This window comes from Rhineura floridana, chromosome 6, assembly GCF_030035675.1.
Source record: "Rhineura floridana isolate rRhiFlo1 chromosome 6, rRhiFlo1.hap2, whole genome shotgun sequence".
In the NCBI taxonomy this organism is placed as follows: domain Eukaryota; kingdom Metazoa; phylum Chordata; class Lepidosauria; order Squamata; family Rhineuridae; genus Rhineura; species Rhineura floridana.
The window spans coordinates 82,722,631-82,741,174 of NC_084485.1; the positions used below are offsets into that span (position 1 = coordinate 82,722,631).

Consider the following 18,544-nt stretch of genomic DNA (forward strand, 5'->3'; position numbering starts at 1 on the left):
AATGCCCTCTCTCTGATCCGCACCAGCCTAGCTGTTCTCACCGGTGGGACCGAGAGAAGGTCTTGTGAGGCTGATCTCATCAGGCGGCATAATTGGTGATTCTGGAGGCGTTCCTTCAGATATACTGGGCTGAAACCGTATAGGGTTTTATAGGTCAACACCAACACCTTGAATTGGGCCCGGTAGACAACTGGTAGCCTGTGAAGATCTAATAACACTGGGGTGATATGATCCCAGTGACGGTTATGCTTAATCAAGTGTGCCGCCGCATTCTGTACCAGCTGTAATTTCCGGACCATTTTCAAGGGTAACCCCACGTAGCGCGCATTGCAGTAGTCTAAGCGAGAGGAGACCAGGGCATGTATCACTCGGGGGAGCAGATGAACAGGAAGGTAGGGTCGCAGTCTCTGTATCAGATGTAATTGATACCAGGCTGCCCGGCGCACTGCTGTAATGTGAGCCTCCATGGACAGCTGGGAGTCGAGAATGACCCCAAGACTGCGGACCTGGTCCTTCAGGGGTAGACTCACCCCATTAAGCACCAGGTCAGTAATTCCTAACCTTCTTTTATCTCCCACGAGTAACACCTCAGTCTTATTGGGGTTCAGCTTCAGCCTATTCTCTCCCATCCATCCACTTAACGGATTCCAGGCACTTGGACATGGTGTTCACAGCCAACTCCGGTGAGGACTTAAATGAGAGATAGAGCTGAGTGTCATCTGCATACTGATGACACTGCAACCCAAAACTCCTGATGATGGCCCCCAGCGGTTTCACATAGATGTTGAATAGCATGGGAGAGAGGATAGAGCCCTGTGGCACTCCACAACGAAGAGGCCAAGGGTCTGAAACCTCATCTCCCAATGCCACCCGTTGCTGCCTATCCGAGAGATAGGAACGGAACCACTGCAAAACAGTGCCTCCTATTCCCAATCCCTCTAGGCGGTTTAAAAGGATACCGTGGTCAACGGTATCGAAAGCCGCTGAGAGGTCCAGGAGGACAAGGAAGGTGTATTCACCCCTATCCAATGCCCTCCTCATATCATCTACCAGAGCGACCAAGGCTGATTCCGTTCCATGGCCAGTCCTGAAACCCGATTGGAATGGATCTAAGTAATCCGTTTCCTCCAAGTGTGTCTGTAACTGCGTAGCCACCACCCTCTCAATCACCTTGCCCAAGAATGGTAAATTAGAGACTGGGCGAAAGTTTTTTAGCTCTTGGGGATCCAAGGACGGTTTTTTTAAGATGGGCTTTATTACTGCTTCCTTGAGGGCTGATGGCAATGCACCCTCTTGCAAGGATGCATTCAGCACCGCCTTGATCCCTTTGCTCAGTCTCTCTTTACAGCTCATAATGAGCCATGAAGGGCAAGGATCAACCAGACAGGTGGTTGGCTTCACAGTACCGAGCACCTTGTCCACTTCCTCAGAGAGAAGAGGCTGAAACCAATCCCAACAGACCGGAATGCAACTGGCCGACTCTGGCCCACTTGCTGTCTCCATGGCGAGCAGAAGCATGCTCTTCAGGCACTCGATTTTATCGGCAAAGTGTTTAACAAAAGTATCACAGGAGGTTTTAAAATGTTCCATGGGTTCCTGAGCAACTGGACCGACCAGGCTTCGGACCACTTGGAACAGCCTCCTGGGACAGCACTCTGCCGACGCAATATATTTATTTGTTTAATTATTATTGCATGTATATCCCACCTTTCCGCCAAGTTGCTCAGGGTGGTTCACACGGTCCCCCCCCCCTTTCCATTTTATCCTTACACTAACCCTGTGAGATAGGTCAGGCTGAGAGACTGTGTCTGGTCCAAGGTCACCCAGTGGGCGTTATGGCTGGTTGGGGATTTTACCCTGGATCTTAACCCAACACTGTAAATTACTGGTGTTGGGAGACAGGACTGTACATCTTCAGACTTTGTGTGTGTGCAGATACCAATTTGATTGGACCTTTGCATTATGAAAAGAAAGCAACACCTCCCTGTCTGCAGGGAGCTTTTTCTGGAAAGGGATATTTGGAGATGTGATTTCTGCCACACACCCTTTTTACAATTAATAGAGACTAAAATTACAATTGGGGGGCACCATGAAATTTTTTGAACTTGCAAAGGGGGTCCCTTACTCATAAAGGCTGGGAACCACTGCTCTATGCTTAAGCCAGAAAAGGTACGCTGTACCTAGATTCCTGTGTCAGTGTTCCTGGATCCCTAGTAACAGCTTTGCCGTATACTTCTATGATGACCTTGGGGAAATCACATAACACCTCAGGGCTTCATCTCTAAAAGTGATAGACGATAAAAGATTAATAATTAAATCTGCTCATTGTGGCTGTAGGGGAGAGGGGGAGATCAGAGAACTGTCCATGTGTATTTGAAATATGTCAGCACTTAGGGCTGGTATTCATGTGGGAGAAGAGACTGTGAAGAAGATTGGGTAGTTGTAATTAAGTTTAGAAACATGTCCACTAAGGCTGTGATCCTAAGTATGTTTTATTGGAAGTAAACTTTATTGAAATCAATGAGTCTAACTTCCAAGCGAACGGATTTAGGAACAGAATTTCTTCCTTCTAACAAACCAAATTCTTAAGGGTACCACACATCCTGAAAACTTGCAGGAGATGTGGAAGACTCTCTGGTACTGGTTTTTAAAAACTAGTTCCAACATACCACTATAGATTGTGTGATAGATTATCACTATGCTCTAAGCTGAAACAAGGTAAAGTTCTGACTTCAGTGTCCAAAGCTGATTGGAAAATAGTACCAAATGACACCTTCAAGAAGGTTGCCATAGCTCAGTGGTAGAACATATGCTTTGCATGCAAAATGCCCCAGGTTCTATCATTGGCAGGGAAGGGAAGGAGCTTCTGGCAGTCAGTGTAGACAATATTGAGCTAGATGGACCAACAGTCTGACTCAATTTAAAACAGCTTCCTTTTGGACAAGGACTGTAACTCAGTGGTGGAGCTGTTACTAGGGACCCAGGAACACTGACATGCTTTGCATGCTAAAAAGTCCTAGATTCAATCTCTGGCATCTCCAGATAGGGATGGGAAAGATTCATGTCTTAAACCGTGGAGACCTGCTGCCAGTCAGCGTAGACAATACTGAGCTAGAAGAACTAATGGTCTGACTTGGTATAAAGCGACTTTCTTAGATCCTGTGCCTGGTATGAAGATCAGAGAGCAAAGGTATCTGGAGTCCTTGCATAGCAACATGCAAGTTTGGTCAACTCTTTGCCTTCCCCAGCTTCCATTGAGGCACAGAGAATAGTGCACTAGCCTCTGATGTAACAAACAATGGGTCAAATTGTCAGAAGTCAAAAAGAAGTTTGCTTTCCTCATTAAGAATTTGTTTATAAGGTGCTTCTGTGGCTTCCTGGAATCAGGAACACAAATCGACAAGGGATCCAGTGGACGTCTGTGAGGTTACTGGACACACTGAAAGTGTCAGAGACGAAAAGATGCTGGTGTTCATGTCTTGTGATGCTGATACCACTGGTGCTGTTGTAAAGCAAAGGCTGGTATCACTCCTTGCATTTGGGTTACAGTTCCCAAGTGATAACAGCTATTAGCAACACTTTGACTGCTTCCCCACCATGCAGGGGAGGGCAGGAGACAGAAAACATGTCAAGCCATCACCTCCATGTTAAGTGATAAGTACCTATTTAGATGGCAGAGTTAAAGTCCAACACATCAGGCAGGAAATACTTTGTGCAGGAGAGAAGGGAAAGGCCAGAGCGAGATGTAAAAAGCAGGGTTAGGGTATTTGTTGTGCTGACAGCAGCTGTGATTGATTGTTTAAGAGAAATAAACTGCCTGTGTTTTCGGAGCTATCAAAAAGCAGGAGCCCAGCACTTAATAGTCTCAAATGGGTGGCCTTGAAAGGAAACAAAGTGTCACTGTTGCCAGCTCACCGCTTCCTAGTGCTGACATCTGACCTGTCTCTTAGACAGGGAGGAGGTAGTTTTAGGACTGGGAGAGGTGGCAATGAGCGTGTGTTGCAATTTTGAGGCATTTTCTTAGTCGGGCTGCTCCCAAATTATGTTTCCCTTTGCGCTCCCTCTGATCTCCTGCAACCAGCATCAGATGCAAAAGGGTGGCTCTGGTAAGGAGCCTGTTACCAATCCCGCCCCCCTCCCTTAGTGATACATTGGGATGACTTGCACATCAGGCACTAATATAGGTACAAATCTGCATCTGAGTTCTGTAGGATCATAACAGCCAAATTTAGGGTTGCTGTTGTTAAATAATTAAGAGTCAGAACCTCATGCTGATCTCCTGCAAATTCTCTGGTTATCTACCAGTAGATCCTGATCTACCTTCTGCCAATCCCTGACTTAGCATATGAAGGATATAACAGCCATTCTAGAACACTCACACCTGCATGAATCTGTACTCCCAGTGCACATATGAATACACCCAAAGAAAGATTCATTCAGATATATATTCAGGAGCACCACGTTTTTGGGTGGGTGAGTAGAGGTTGGGAGTGATTGTCGTGCTCTCTTTTTCCCACAACAGGCATTAGTAGCAGAATAGATAAACAGAAGGGGATTTGGTAAGCACCTATTGTCCCTCTTCCTTCATTTGAAGACAGAACTGCAGGGAGTTCCATTCTGCCTCTCCCTCTTTTATCTGGGGCTCCTAAGCCAACCCATTCATATCTCTTTTTCCTTGTTAAGAGTAGCTGTAACTTCTGGAGAAGAGTGCCCAGGTATTCTTTTTGTTTGCAGTGAGGATGTCTCCTGCTGTCCCCATCTGTTTGTTCAAGCCCAGTGGCACAAATGTCCACCTTTAAGAACCTATTGACTCCCTCCACATTTCCAACTCCCTCACAAGAGCTGCCTCTCTCTCTACAAGCATGTTGACACATGTTGCCTTTGCCCAAAGGTGAGATTTTCACAATTGCAACGTGCTCTAAGGCCTCATAGGTTTTAGTAACCCAGTAGCAGTTTACCTAGTGGTGTTGGCAAACAAATTATTTCTGACCATCTGGTGAAATGAACTATTTCTTGCTTGCAGAGAAAAAACTGTTCCTTTGCCTTCCTAACTGGTGAGATGGTTATTTTGTTAACAGTATTTTGCTCAGCCTTTTTCTGGGCAGGCCATACATCATAAAATCAAAAGATCAAGGGCTACTTCATATATTACTTTTTCTACCCATTCAGAAAACGTGCCTTTTTTTGCCAGGTGTACCTGGAACAAAAAGCTGCTAGATTTCAATCCATATGTGTATATATAGTCAAATATATATATATTTTTAATGTACAATGTAACCATTTGAAAAATAGTAATGTATGAAGAAGCTCTGAATGAATGTTGTAGTAGTGTAATTATGCATGGATTTTTGACCAGATTGTATACTTTCGGTTAAAAACATCAAACTTGCCATGGACATGCAGTGATAAGCATTCTCTTGTAGAGCGATCTATCCTCACATCTACTCCCTCCTGTTTTGAAATAAAGGAATTTTCATTTTTACCCTGTTCATTTATAAACAAATATTCTCTGCATCAAGAGAATATTCCCAGTGATTGTAGGGTACCCAAAAGAATTGGATGACAAATATAAAATGGATGTATATAGAAAAATGCAAAACAAGGGGTGTTTGCAATATAATATGAAATCCTAGAACATCATGTTATATAAATATAGATAAAATTTGTTCACTAGAATGTTGTTAAAACAATTGAAGATACTGTCTCTGAAAAATTATTTTATATTCAGCACTGGCCTAATATTAACACTGACCCAATAAACATGAAAACTCTTGGCAATGTATGCAGAATGTTACTGTATTGTGGGACATAATTATGATCCTGGTTATATACCTATTTTATAGATGAACTAGAAATCTAGAAACTTACTCTGTTTATGGCATATATTCACTCTGGTGAAATATAAATTGCTCCTGTTATTCAAGTTGAATTGTTTCTGGAAATAGTTACCTTCACAGTGGTAATGAGAACTGCAATTAAGGCTGACCTTGTAGGACTTTCAGCACACACTAATTGTATCCTGCCCCACCTCTGAAGATTCTTTGGGCGGATAACAATAAAATAACATCAACCAAATCAAACTCCTTAAAACTATAGCAATAAAAAATACAATATACAGTAAAACAGCAAATAGTACAATACTGTATAAAAAAAAAACAGCATTAATATCTAAAGGCCTGCATGAACAGTGAAATTTTAACCTGATGCCTAAATTCCTTCTTACACTTTACAGTAGCACTTCTCCTGGCTTTGTCAAGAGTTGTTCACTTGGATGCCACTGAGGCCCACCTTTTCTCTTTCTCTTCCAATTTCAGTCTCGAGAGAATTGTATAGAAAAAACATGGGCTGCCCCCAATTTTTATGTGGGGGCACTCATGTTTTTTCTCTACAGTTCCCTCTTGAGAGCAACACCAGGCCCTGTCACTACCAGGAGAACTTGCTGTATATTCCATTCAAAGAGTGCAGTGGCAAAGGCCAAGACCAAGGAGCCCTGTGGGCTAGCTGCTCCAGGATGTGGGCAGCTGGATTATCTGTTTTGGAGCTTTTTGAAAGAAAGAAAGAAAGAAAGAAAGAAAGAAAGAAAGAAAGAAAGAAAGAAAGAAAGAAAGAAAGAAAGAAAGAAAGAAAGAAAGAAAGAAAGAAAGAAAGGTTACCATACAGGGGGCAGCATTTGCAATCCTTGGGCACCTTGTAAAGGGATCTGCAGGATCTGACATGGATTTATGATCCAATTCAGGTTATGATCCACCCAAATGAGGTGAGTCCACTTTGGAATTGAACTTCTACAAATTCCCACCCTATCTTTACCCATACGACAAAATGAGTAGACTAGTTTCGGATTGACTAAAGCTGCTGTTTATGTTAGCCTTGTGTGAAGGATACTCATGATTGAGAATCTACAACTTTCCTCAACAACCCAGACCCAGTTTTTAATCACCTTCCCCCACTGAACAAACTACACCTTAATTTCTACTTTCAATCCATCCAGTAGTGTTGTCTCCCTGTGCTCTCTCCCACATATTGTAACTGATCTTTCTTTCTTAGCTTCTTCTTCCAAGGGGGATTTGTCAAGTTGGAAAGCATCAGAGCAGAAGCAGAAAAGAAAGACAGTTATTCCTGTGAGCTAAGTAGGTTGTTGCTTCGAGGGTGGCAGGGGAGGGAAGTGGGGGTGAGAGCAAACCTTGGACAAGATTGATGGCCTCGTTGCCATTAAGAAAAAAATTAGCCGATGGCGGCTATCATATTAAAGGGTGAAAAAGCCGTGAATTATTTTCTTAAAGATCTTATCGCTTACAATGATAATTTTACCTTCCAAAAGGCCAGTTTTAATGAGGCAAGCTAGGCAAAAAGTCATGATTTAATGCCAGATTTTTTTCCAAACACGTTTTACTGCTTTTTTGTCCATGTTTAAAAAGCACCAGTGACCTTTTTTTATTTAGCTTGCCCCAGGTGTAATGCTGGGCTGATCCTCTTAGGGTTTATAACCTCAATAGAGTGCCTTTACCCAGTGGAGGGATGATTTAAAGGGGGGCTAGAAATATGAGGCCTCACTGGCACTTGCACAAGTCTCTTGCTCTGCCTTTCAGCAGTGAGATGGTGGCTTGCCTTGGAATGCTGTAGGGAAAGGAGCTCTCACTGAGAAAGATTTGATCAAGTTGTTGGTTTCGATTACAGATTAGTGATTGGGAAGGAGGGAGAGTGTGGACTTCAGGGTCCTGCTCCTGCATAATTGGCACAATTAGCAATACATCCTGTATCCTCCATACTAGACTGCAGAATAGGTTATAACCAAAAAGCTCAATTGCTATGTAGAAGACAAAACCAAGGGAAAGTTATTTATCTATTTAGACAATTGTCAATGGCTCCAAATTTGGTGACTTGGAAGCATTTATTTTCCAAGCTTTTTTTCTTCCTCAAGAAGAGAAGAGATTTTGGTGCTATTCCACTGGCTCAGCTCAAGAGACAAAGGAGAAATATAAAATCATCTTCCTCTGCTTTTTCTGATATTTTGGCAAATCACATTTGTTTGAGAGGACAAGAAAGATGACTGACTATGGACTGTCAATGGACTAACAGAATAGGCAAAATGAGAATTTTTATGTGGAGGTCTGGATGAGTCCTCAGTGTTGAGAATGTCCAGGGGGTAGGAGGAGATATATTTCTCCCTTGTTAGTAGTAACTCCATGGGAACAAGGTCTGCTGGAGTATCAGAGGGCCCACTCACAACAATTCATGTTGCAGGGGTGGGGGTAGAATGGCTTTAAAAAGTCATGATTATAGAGTCAAAATGAGTATTTTAGCTGAATTTAAAGTATTTAACTTAATATGGTTTAATTTTGAAAATGTGTTTTGTCATGTACCATAAGGATAGTAACTTAGGAGGGCTGAAGATTTGGTGAATTGCTCCAGCACTTTGGTTTGTTTAGAAACTCGGGGATGGGGAATCTGTGGCCCTTTAGATGTTTGTGGACCAACTCCCATCAACCAACATGATCATCATAAGGGATAATAGGAGTTGTAGTCCAGGAACATCAGGAGGCCACAGGTTCCCCCTAACCCCAAAACAGATGGACTAAGTATAGGCTGTCTCCTGTTTTTGCCCCATTGTCAGCATGAAGAATGAGACTTTCTGAGGAAAGTGTGAATTAGAACCTAGTTTTTAAAGTAGAATTTAAAGTAGAGTCTTCTCCTTCAGGCTTCCTGAAGTAAAGGAAAATAGACTCCATGCAGGAATAAGAATCTTCCCTTAATGGAGCCCAGGCTCCACTGGTCACATTAGAATGGACCTAGATAACATTTTAATCACAAACCACAGATGAGGAACACTGTTTTAGTCAGTTCATAATGCAGACATGTTTCCAGGTTTTTATCTTAGTTTGGGATTAGTCCAGAGGTTGTGTGACCTCAAATTGATTCCCGTGGGTGGGAAGATATGATGTCAAAATTCCCATTTCCTTTGATGCAGAACCCATGAAAAGTGCAATTTGTAAGCACTAAAACAATGGCATTTAGTCTTCTTTATTTTTAACTGCAATCTTCAACATGGGACAGACTTAACTTTTCTATCTAGCCATCCATCTCCTCTACTCCTCACTCTATCAGCATATTTCCTTTCCACCGTCTCTCTATCCAAAAGATAGTGTCATTGGTGTGTGGCACACCTTAGATCAAATCAGAGTCCAGCTGTGAGCACAGTCTACTAGTGAGTAAACAACCAAACACTAATGCTGATGAGAAGGAGCAAGATTGGCATTTAAATTTGACAGGATTTCTAATTCTAAAGCTTCTGCTCCCATCCTCTCCCCAATCCCATCTATGTCCTTGATCATTCTCCTGATGATGCCTAAATGGAGAAGCAGTCACCATTCCACCTTGGTGAAATGAGAAACACAAATGAAGGGTGGTTTGGGGCTAGAGCAGGCACTTGGCTCACTGATACAGTGTTTAACATGCTGCCGAGGTATTTAAAATAGAACTGCTTGCTACAATTTTAAGAGACAGTTTATTCATCCAAACAGCGAACATATGTAGAAGAGGGTCTGAGATTGACGTCTTTGGGATTAGTTTAGCCCTGCATTTTTTCTGGAGGTCGTTGTCATGGCGCTCAGGAGGTTTGTAGAATAAGTGGGGCCAGCGTTCTTTTTGGGACCACATGCTAAAAACTAATACATAACATTTAATTTACTGTCTCCATAGCTAGCCCAGCCATTTTTCAGATAATAATATTGGATTAGAGCTACTTGCAAGGGTGGATGGGGAGTGAACAGGCAGGTGGGGGCTGATGGGAAGCAATGAGAGTTTGTTGGCGAGGTTCTTTGAAGCAGAGTTGATGGCTTGTGTATTTTCATTTCTTCACTGAAACAAATTGAAAAGTGAAGTATCTTTAACTCCTGCCATCAAGGTGCTATATGCAACTTGAAAACTATGACAAGGGTTTACATTGCAACCAGTGCCCTTCCTGATGTCAAAATATTGGGTCTAGTTTATTAAGATGTAGGGAGAAGGATGCCATCCTTTAGCATTTAATCATATTTTTTGCTATCTCAGTCTTTTATGGAAGAAAGACAGTCACGTTTTTGCAAGGTGGGGACTTGTCTGAAAAGTGTTTCTTTCTGTGGCTATAAAACCAGAATATTTCTTCTCAAATGGCTGGTTTTTATTTATTTATTTATTTAAGCTTGCCCCCTCCCATTCCAAAGAAATTATCAGGGCAGTTTACAGTAAAAGGTAATAATAAAATGCATGATCATAAAACATTAAAACATCAGTTACAACAGCAAAAATATAATAATCATAATTTTCATGCCTGCCAAATTGGCAACTCCTTTATCTCAAAAGACGGATGCTTTCAGCTGTCACTAACTCAGCCAACACTAACACTAAAATGTAGATGTACTGCCTTATGTAAGTCGATTCCGACTTATGGCGACCCTGTGACTCGAGTTTTCATGAGGCTGAGAGGCAGTGGCTGGCCCAAGGTCACCCAGTGCGCTTCATGGCTGTGTGGGGATTTGAACCCTGGTCTCCCGGGTCGTAGGGCAACACCTTAACCTGCGGTATATAAATGTAATAAATAAATAAATAAATCAGTTAGGCTGAGAGTTGCTGACTGGCCCAAGGCACTTGGGCACAAAAACAAACTACAAATGCTGAGAGTGTTTTTGTTATTCCTTATCAAGGTTGGCAAACTGGTTTTGCTGTAAAATAGTAAGAGTGCAATGCAGCAGTCAAAGCATGGAGGGTAGGGGGAATGTCTGCTTTCCTGGCTTTGAGTGCGTTTTTACTTCTACTATGACCAGCCCCAAGAGCCAATGTGGCGTAATGGTTAGAGTGTTGGACTTTGACCTGGGGGACCAGGGTTCAAATCCCCACACAGCCATGAAGCTCACTGGGTGACTTTGGGCCAGTCACTGCCTCTCAGCCTCAGAGGAAGGCATTTTGTTAAATAAATAAATAAAACATTGAACAATATGGGCAATAGGAGAGAAGCTTAAGTGATTATTCATTTCAAGGGCAATGAGCAATCATCTATCACTACACTTTTACTCCATTCTTGAAGGTATGATTCATCTCACATTTAGGTAACTCTAGTTAATGCTACCAATTAGGGCTGTGGAGTCAGTATGTCAAACCTTCGACTCCGACTCCTCTATTTTTCTACTGTCCAACTCTGACTCCAACTCCTTCATAAATGGCAAATGTATATTAATGTATTAATATTAATAAATTAATATTAATATTAAAATACTAATTTTATTTTGAAGTCGGAGTCAGTACATTTCTACCGACTCCGACTCCATGACTCCGACTCCACAGCCCTGCTACCAATGTCTGTTAACTGCAAAAACAGCAATCCACAGTCAGCTGAATAAGAGGCTGTTATAAGATCCACCATGACTAGAATGGAGAACCAGTGTGGTGTAGTGGTTAAGGTGCTGGGCTACAACCTGGGAGACCAGGGTTCAAATCCCCACACAGCCATGAAGCTCACTGGGTGGCCTTGGGCCAGTCACTGCCTCTCAGCCTCAGGGGGAGGCAATGCTAAACCACCTCTGAATACCGCTTACCATGAAAACTCTATTCATAGGGTCGCCATAAGTCAGAATTGACTAGAAGGCAGTCCATTTCCATGACCAGCCTTCTTTTTGTTGATGGATGCTAAACACTTACACACTTAGAGATGTTAATTTTAATATATATTTAATTAAAAATATAATACCAAGTTGCTCAAATGTTTTGTTGCTGCTATTTTTACTCTCACATGTCAAGAATATAGCAGTGGAATTATTAGCCAGAGATACTGTAAATGTTCACTGTGTACTTCACTACTGAAGTGTTATCTATTCTCCTGGTGTGTGGTTTTTCCCCCCTATAGAAATTCAGCAAGGGAGGGGGTTAAGTTGACTTACAGAGCAATCTAACTCAAGGGAAGCCAACAGAAGGGGTGTCAGTGGAGGAGGAGCCAGAGGGAAGCTCCATGGCATTCATTTGCCATTTGGGAGCTGCCAGGCCGGCAGAACTTTGGCTTAGCCAGGAGCTGCGTACATTAATGAAAAAGAAAAAGCCATATCTCGTGAATATCCCTACCAGTGAGTAAGCACTCCCCAGTGATGTCCATTATAATTATTTCTTAGACCGACCCTTTTCCTTGGTGAAACTTAGGCCTGGATCAGGACCTGCAGGAGTGCTCCAAACAGGAGCTAGATGTTACAGAAATCCCCCCCGCCCCTCCTTTGATACGCCCCTGGAACGCCCCTTCTTGTTCAGACATTCTGCCAGGCTGCCCTTCCCCAACGGACCCCCAGTGGGCCCCTGGCTGAGCGGCAGAGTCCTGGCTCTGTTGTGGCTGGGCCAGGGCAAGGGGTTTCTGCTGGCAGAGCCTGGCAGAGCTGAGACCCTGCTGGCTCAGCCCAGGGTCTGCCACATCCAACTCTCCTCAGCCCAGCATAAATATGAGTTGGATTGTGCCCTATACAAGGAACAATATGCAGGGAGGAGTGATTAATTGGTTTCCCACCCATGGGGGTAAAATAGGGGGGATTCTTGGGGTGGGTTGTTGCTTCTGGAATAAACACTTAAATGGGTATATTTATGTCAAAGTGTCAAATCCTTTTTGCTCAAAAAAGGAAGAACAAAAAGATGACTGTTTGACCTGTTCTGATAGCATTGCTGTAATTTTTATGAGTTATTAATAAATAACCACAACAAATATACTTGTTTGCTTTTTAACTATTTAAATACTGTATTTATCCAAGCATGAGCATCTGAACAGGATTACTGTAAATCTTAAATATCTTTTGACCCCCTTCACACCTGGTCTTCCACTGAATGTAGTATTGCCAGCCTAAGATCAACTGGTGAAAGATCTACAGTAACAAAACTGGTTTACAACTCATGAAACCTGAGTTCTTTGCATGGTTTAGGGTTGTCACTGGGGAAAGCAGATTTCTTGTGCCTGTCTGGCAGGGAGAAATTAAATAGGTTAAGCCTTATGTAGTATAGAAATTCACTTATAGGAAAAGCTTCACCTGCTCACATTCTATCATTCATCTTATTACTTGTGTGTGACTACTGATTTATTTTTGCGCCCTACGTTCCACTTGCAAAAGAGGGAAATTTGCATAGTGCACAAACCCTATGCAAATTTTATGCAAATCTGTATCCTTTTTTTGTGAGTGGGGTAGAGGACCCAGTCGGGTACCCATTTCTCACTGAATGAATCTCTAAATATTCTGAAAGCATTCTTGTTGAATCCCACAAAACTTTGTTGTGAATGGAATTTATATCTCTCTGCCATTGCTCTGAAGTCTGCATAGTACTGATAATCTTCACAAATACCATTAAATTGCTAACCATTTTGCCTTCATAGTCTGCAATTAAAGAAAGGAAATCTGTGTTATTTGGGATATTTCTTGAGTATTAACAAGAAATCCTATAAGGACAATGTTTATTAATGTGCCAATATTTGTAATCACTGAATAGATCTGTGCAACTGAATAGCACTTAGCTCGTAGTGCATCTCCCCACAGATTATGCATTCCTGCTTTTGCATCTTTTTATTTTAGTACATTTTCTGAGGGATTTTCATACATGTTCAAGTCAGGAGGGGCAGCTGAGATGCTTTTGCTCATTTTCCTGTTTGAACCCTCAGCTAATATTCCTTTAGTTAATAAACTGTGAACAAAATTAAGTTATCTGTAACAAAAGCAATCTTTAGCATGGGCTTCTTATGAAGCCTCATGTGTGGTCGTTTGACCAAAATGCTTCTAACCTTTATCCTATGGATAGTATGTAGCATTTTTCTTATCAAGGAGCAGAGAGAGTATTACACGTTCTTTCAAAATCCCAGTCAATGTCAATTTGCCCATTGATGGTTGGTTCACTTACTGTGTACTTTACCCATATGTGTATGTGGCTTCCTAGTGTGCATACCAGTGTATGGAAAGGACATTATAAAAGAAGATTGTTTCTTAGGTGCCTTTCACCTACCCAGTAATTCCAAGTTGTTGCCTTGTCTTTTTCAAACCACCTTTTTCACATCATCTTTGGCAGTTGGGAGAAACTCCTGGAAGAACCGGTGGATGTTTAGTTGTGTACTGGTGTTTTTATGTCTTTACTGCAGATGCTGTTCTTCAGAGATGTGTTCCCGTGTGAGATTAACAAAGCTAAATGATATAGCAGCCTCTGCCACTAATACAAACTAGGGAGTTCACTAAAGGACAGAGGAGGGGTGTGGCCCATGAATATAATCCTAACCATAGGAGCTCTATGCAAGCCACCACAGATTAGTCAGAAGACTAATCTGATATTCTTGTTTCTCCGATATGGGGGTGACAGGCTTAGCAGGAGGTGAATTTTTCACTCTTTGAGTGGCTTCTTGTATCATTTTCAAAAACCTCTCAAGAGCTAACATGGCACATGACCACCTAACATAGAATCTGTCCCTCTTTATAACTGGTTGTTGCTGATGTTTTCTTGATTAGCATTTATTGCTATTACACATTACACCACCTTCTACATTTCCTCTTGAGAACATAAGAACACTTTACGTTGTTAACTGCTTCTCCCTTTTTCCCCTTCTCCTACAGTCAATTTTGTTGTCAGCCTCAATCAAGCGGGAAGGAGACTCTCCAACAGCATCGCCTCACTCCTCAGATGATATCCATCACTCAGACAGATATCAGGTGAGAGAGCTACCAGGAGTACTCAGCTGATGAGTGGAAACAAGGAGCTACTAAGTGGCACTATGAGTTCTTTCAGTAACACCTTGCAAGTCCTTAACTTTTTAGCGCTTTCTGTAATTCAGGGATTATTAATGTCCCACTTGTTTACTGCATATGTCCTTGCATCCTGGGAACCTTGACTAAAAACCACTGTAGTATACAAATGTTAACGTTTATAGTTTGCCAGTGCTATTAACAGGCTTGCACCCAGTATAGCTTTCTGGTTCCTTCTGTTTCTTGGTGCATCATGGCATTTGAAGGCAAACAGTAGATTGTTTACAATGGATATATTTCTGTGTGGCCTTTTATGTTTGTAAAATGCTGTTTTTAAATACCTGATTATTAATGTTAGTGTTAATTGTGATACTATTTTGCAAGATTGTAGACAAGGACTGAACAAATTGCCCCAGTTAGCCAGAGACAAGTGACCATCAGTGGGACTCCATTCTGAAAATAGTGCAGATGGAATCTGCAAGTGTAAAAGAGGTTCAGGTGTTGCCAATTTTACAAGTAATTCCTCATTACGGTTTTGTACAGTTTATTAAAGTGTGGACACAAAGAAATGCAGTTGCTGTTCAGTGTTCATAGCCAGTAGAACCTCATGTACAAGTTTACTTCTCCATTTCCTTATTGCATTCTGGAATAGGGAGCTGTCCATGGTCTCCATGGGTATATGGGCTATACTGTACTAGTTGGAAGACAATCAGTGCATAACTGCACTAATTAATCGGTAGTGGACTAAGGGAGGAAGAATGTTCTGTGAATATTGTATGACTTATATCTAGTATTATGTGCCTTTCTTTAATTGTCAGTAGCTCCTGCCATAATCATACCTTGTTAAAATATTTCAGACTATGTCAGATCTCATAGCTATGACGTGCTCACACTCTGTCCTTTGCTAGTTCATGTTCTCAAAAATGAGTCAGTGCTGTTCTGAATATTGTCACATATAAACATTTCTAATGGAATTCTTCTATATGCAGTGAGTAATCTCAGTTTGTATTTGATGGCTTTATTTTTCCAAACAGGCATTACATGGAGACTCCAATTCTTGTTATAGAGGCAAATGGGAATTATAGTTTGCTTTTACAGGAAAGAAGACCCTGGAGGATGATCCTTTTTTGTATTTTTTGCTGTTCTAGAAACTTCAGACTGTAGTACAAAGCAAAGCAACTCCAGTGTATAACTAGAATATGAGTTTGACTAGGGAAATACTCAGGCATCAAAGATAAATCCCCTCTGGGAGCCAATTCAATGGGCTTTATGCAAAAACATTTTTTAAAAAAAAAAAATCTCCCCTTGATTCCAAGAGCTGCAACCTGAGCTTTCCATTTGCTGGATATGTGCCCTGATTATATATTTCTTTAAAACTGTAGTGCTGGTAATTTTGCATTGCAAGTTCTTTATGACATTTATGATCTGCTAGGAAATATACTGTATATATTAGTAAGAGGTGGGGAAACAAACCTTTGCTGATGAGAGTGTTCTGCGGGAAATTTCAGAAAGCTTGAACTGACAAGCTCTGCTGGTGACTTCCTAAGGACAAATACATATCACCATTTAACCATAGTGGTCATATGAAATACAAGTTTTATCATCCTGCTTACATATCATTGGTAGCAGGGATGTGGCAAAATTTGAGTTATCACAGAGCACTTCCCCATGTAACTGCATGTGCATCATATTAAGTTTTCATGTGGATAGATGGTACAACCAGCTGCCTTGTGTATGGCTCCAAATGACCATTACATGGCAAACAGTCATCTGCATCTACCCTTTGTAAAATATCCACATAACTGTTCAATCCAAGCTTTTTAAAATTCCCTGCAAAATAACCACACAAACTGCAGCCATATGTTTATACCTGTCAGGGCTGGGACATGGGCAGTGGTCTGGAGATAGGAACATGGGGTCAGGACCCAAAGACAGTGAAGAGACAGAATCATAGAACAAGCCAGGAGTAAAGACTGAAGAGCAATCAGTACCAGAGGAGACACCACAAGAAAGGACCAGAGAACAAGCCAGGAGTCAAGACCACAGAGTAGTCCGGATCACCAGAAGGCAAAAAAGGCAGAACCACTAGAATAAGCCAGAAGTCAGGACCATAGCACAATCAGGATCAGAGGGCAAATCAGAAGGCAAAACTGGGGCACCTCCAGATGACCTATTTATTGCATGTTCATCCTGATTTGTTTGCATGGAGGTTATATGACTTCCCATCAATTTTTATCCCACACTTTTTTTTTTTTTGCAATTAATTTTTATTCCAATTTTCAAAACCAAAACAATACAAAAAGAAAACAACACAAATCAATAACTAGTACAATACAAAAAGAATATATATATATATATAAAAGAAAGAATATTGACTTCCGATTTGTCATAGTTCAGCTATAAATCTATAATATATATCAAACCTATCTCTTAATAGATTATAAAATCACCTTCCTCCAGCGGTTCTCTTAGTTGGTTTCAAATCTCATTAACATCATATCATTTTAATCTTCCACAAAAAGTCAAAGAGAAGTTTCCAATCCTTGAGATATATGTCAATCAATTTTTTTTCTAAATAAACATGCCAGTTAATCCAACTCATCAAATCTACTAAGTCCAGTAATTTCAAATCGCTATAATTCAGCTATAAATCTATAATGTATAACAAACCTATCTCTTAATAGATTATAAAATCACCTTCCTCCAGCGGTTATCTTAGTTAGTTTCAAATCTCATTAACATCCTATCATTTTAATCTTCCACAAAAAGTCAAAGAGAAGTTTCCAATCCTTGAGATATATATCAATCATTTTTTTTTTACTAAATAAACATATCAATTAATCCAACTCATCAAATCTACTAAGTCCAGTAATTTCAAATCGCTCTTCTGTCATTATCCATATTGGGTCCATCTTCCATCTTCCATCTTTACGCACCCAAAAATCTTGCTGTCATAGTCATATAATAAAAGTCTGATAGGAATTTCCTCCATCACAGATATTTTCTTGCCATCAAATCCAAACGTATCACTGAAGTATCGTTGCAAAGCCGCATCTCTGTTCCTCTTTTCCACATGATACACTAGTACATCTCTTGAAGATTTTTCCATTGACACAAAACAGGGATTAATTCTGTTAACTTTCTCCATTTCAAGTTCCATCAAATCCTTCCAGTCCAGGAATTTTTTTGAACCGATAATATCTTTATCTCCAATCTCTTCAATTCCTTCAGAGACAGCGCTGAATTCCAAACTGTAATATTTGTCTCCAGGATCCATCACAGCCAGGAAATCCAAATCTTTTTTCATGTCCATAATTAAGCCAATCTCCATAGTTTGAACCTTGCCTTTAATTTCTCTTTCATCCTTTTTTTGTTTTCCAGATCTATCTTTATTCTCCTTTCTCATAGAATCCTGAGTTTCTTTCAGCTCCTGTCTCATTTCGTCAAATTCAATTCTCCACGCTTGTCTATTATTTCTCAGTTCTTGTTTTATTGAGTTAATCCCATTCATTATTTTCTGAAACATGTCTAGAGATAAAGTCCCTTCTTGTACATCCATGATCTTCTTAATTGTCATTCTTAAAGCCAAAGGAACAAAACTCCTTCAATTTTCAATGTCCCAAACAAAGAGCAGCTTATTTCTTTAACCAGTTACTAAGGAGTTAATCTTTCCAACCAACTAACATCACACACTAGACAGCCCTTATCTCTTATCTGCCCGGAAGTGTATGAACGGCTTTAGTTCACAGCGTCCAAATAACTAGTAGCAGAGAGAATGAGCAGATTCGTCAAAAAAAAAAGTAGATCAGGAAAAATAGTCCCAGCCA

At 41.0% G+C, this 18,544-nt stretch overlaps 1 protein-coding gene across 3 annotated transcripts in view; it reads left to right on the top strand.

The window, feature by feature from the left end:
- Positions 1–18,544, top strand: part of RNF220 (ring finger protein 220) — a 486,818-nt gene that overhangs the window by 348,740 nt on the left and 119,534 nt on the right. For all 3 annotated transcript variants that reach the window (XM_061632741.1, XM_061632742.1, XM_061632743.1), the window contains one exon: positions 14,589–14,684. In XM_061632741.1, coding sequence (XP_061488725.1) covers positions 14,589–14,684 — 96 coding nt within the window. The remainder of the gene's footprint in view (positions 1–14,588; positions 14,685–18,544) is intronic.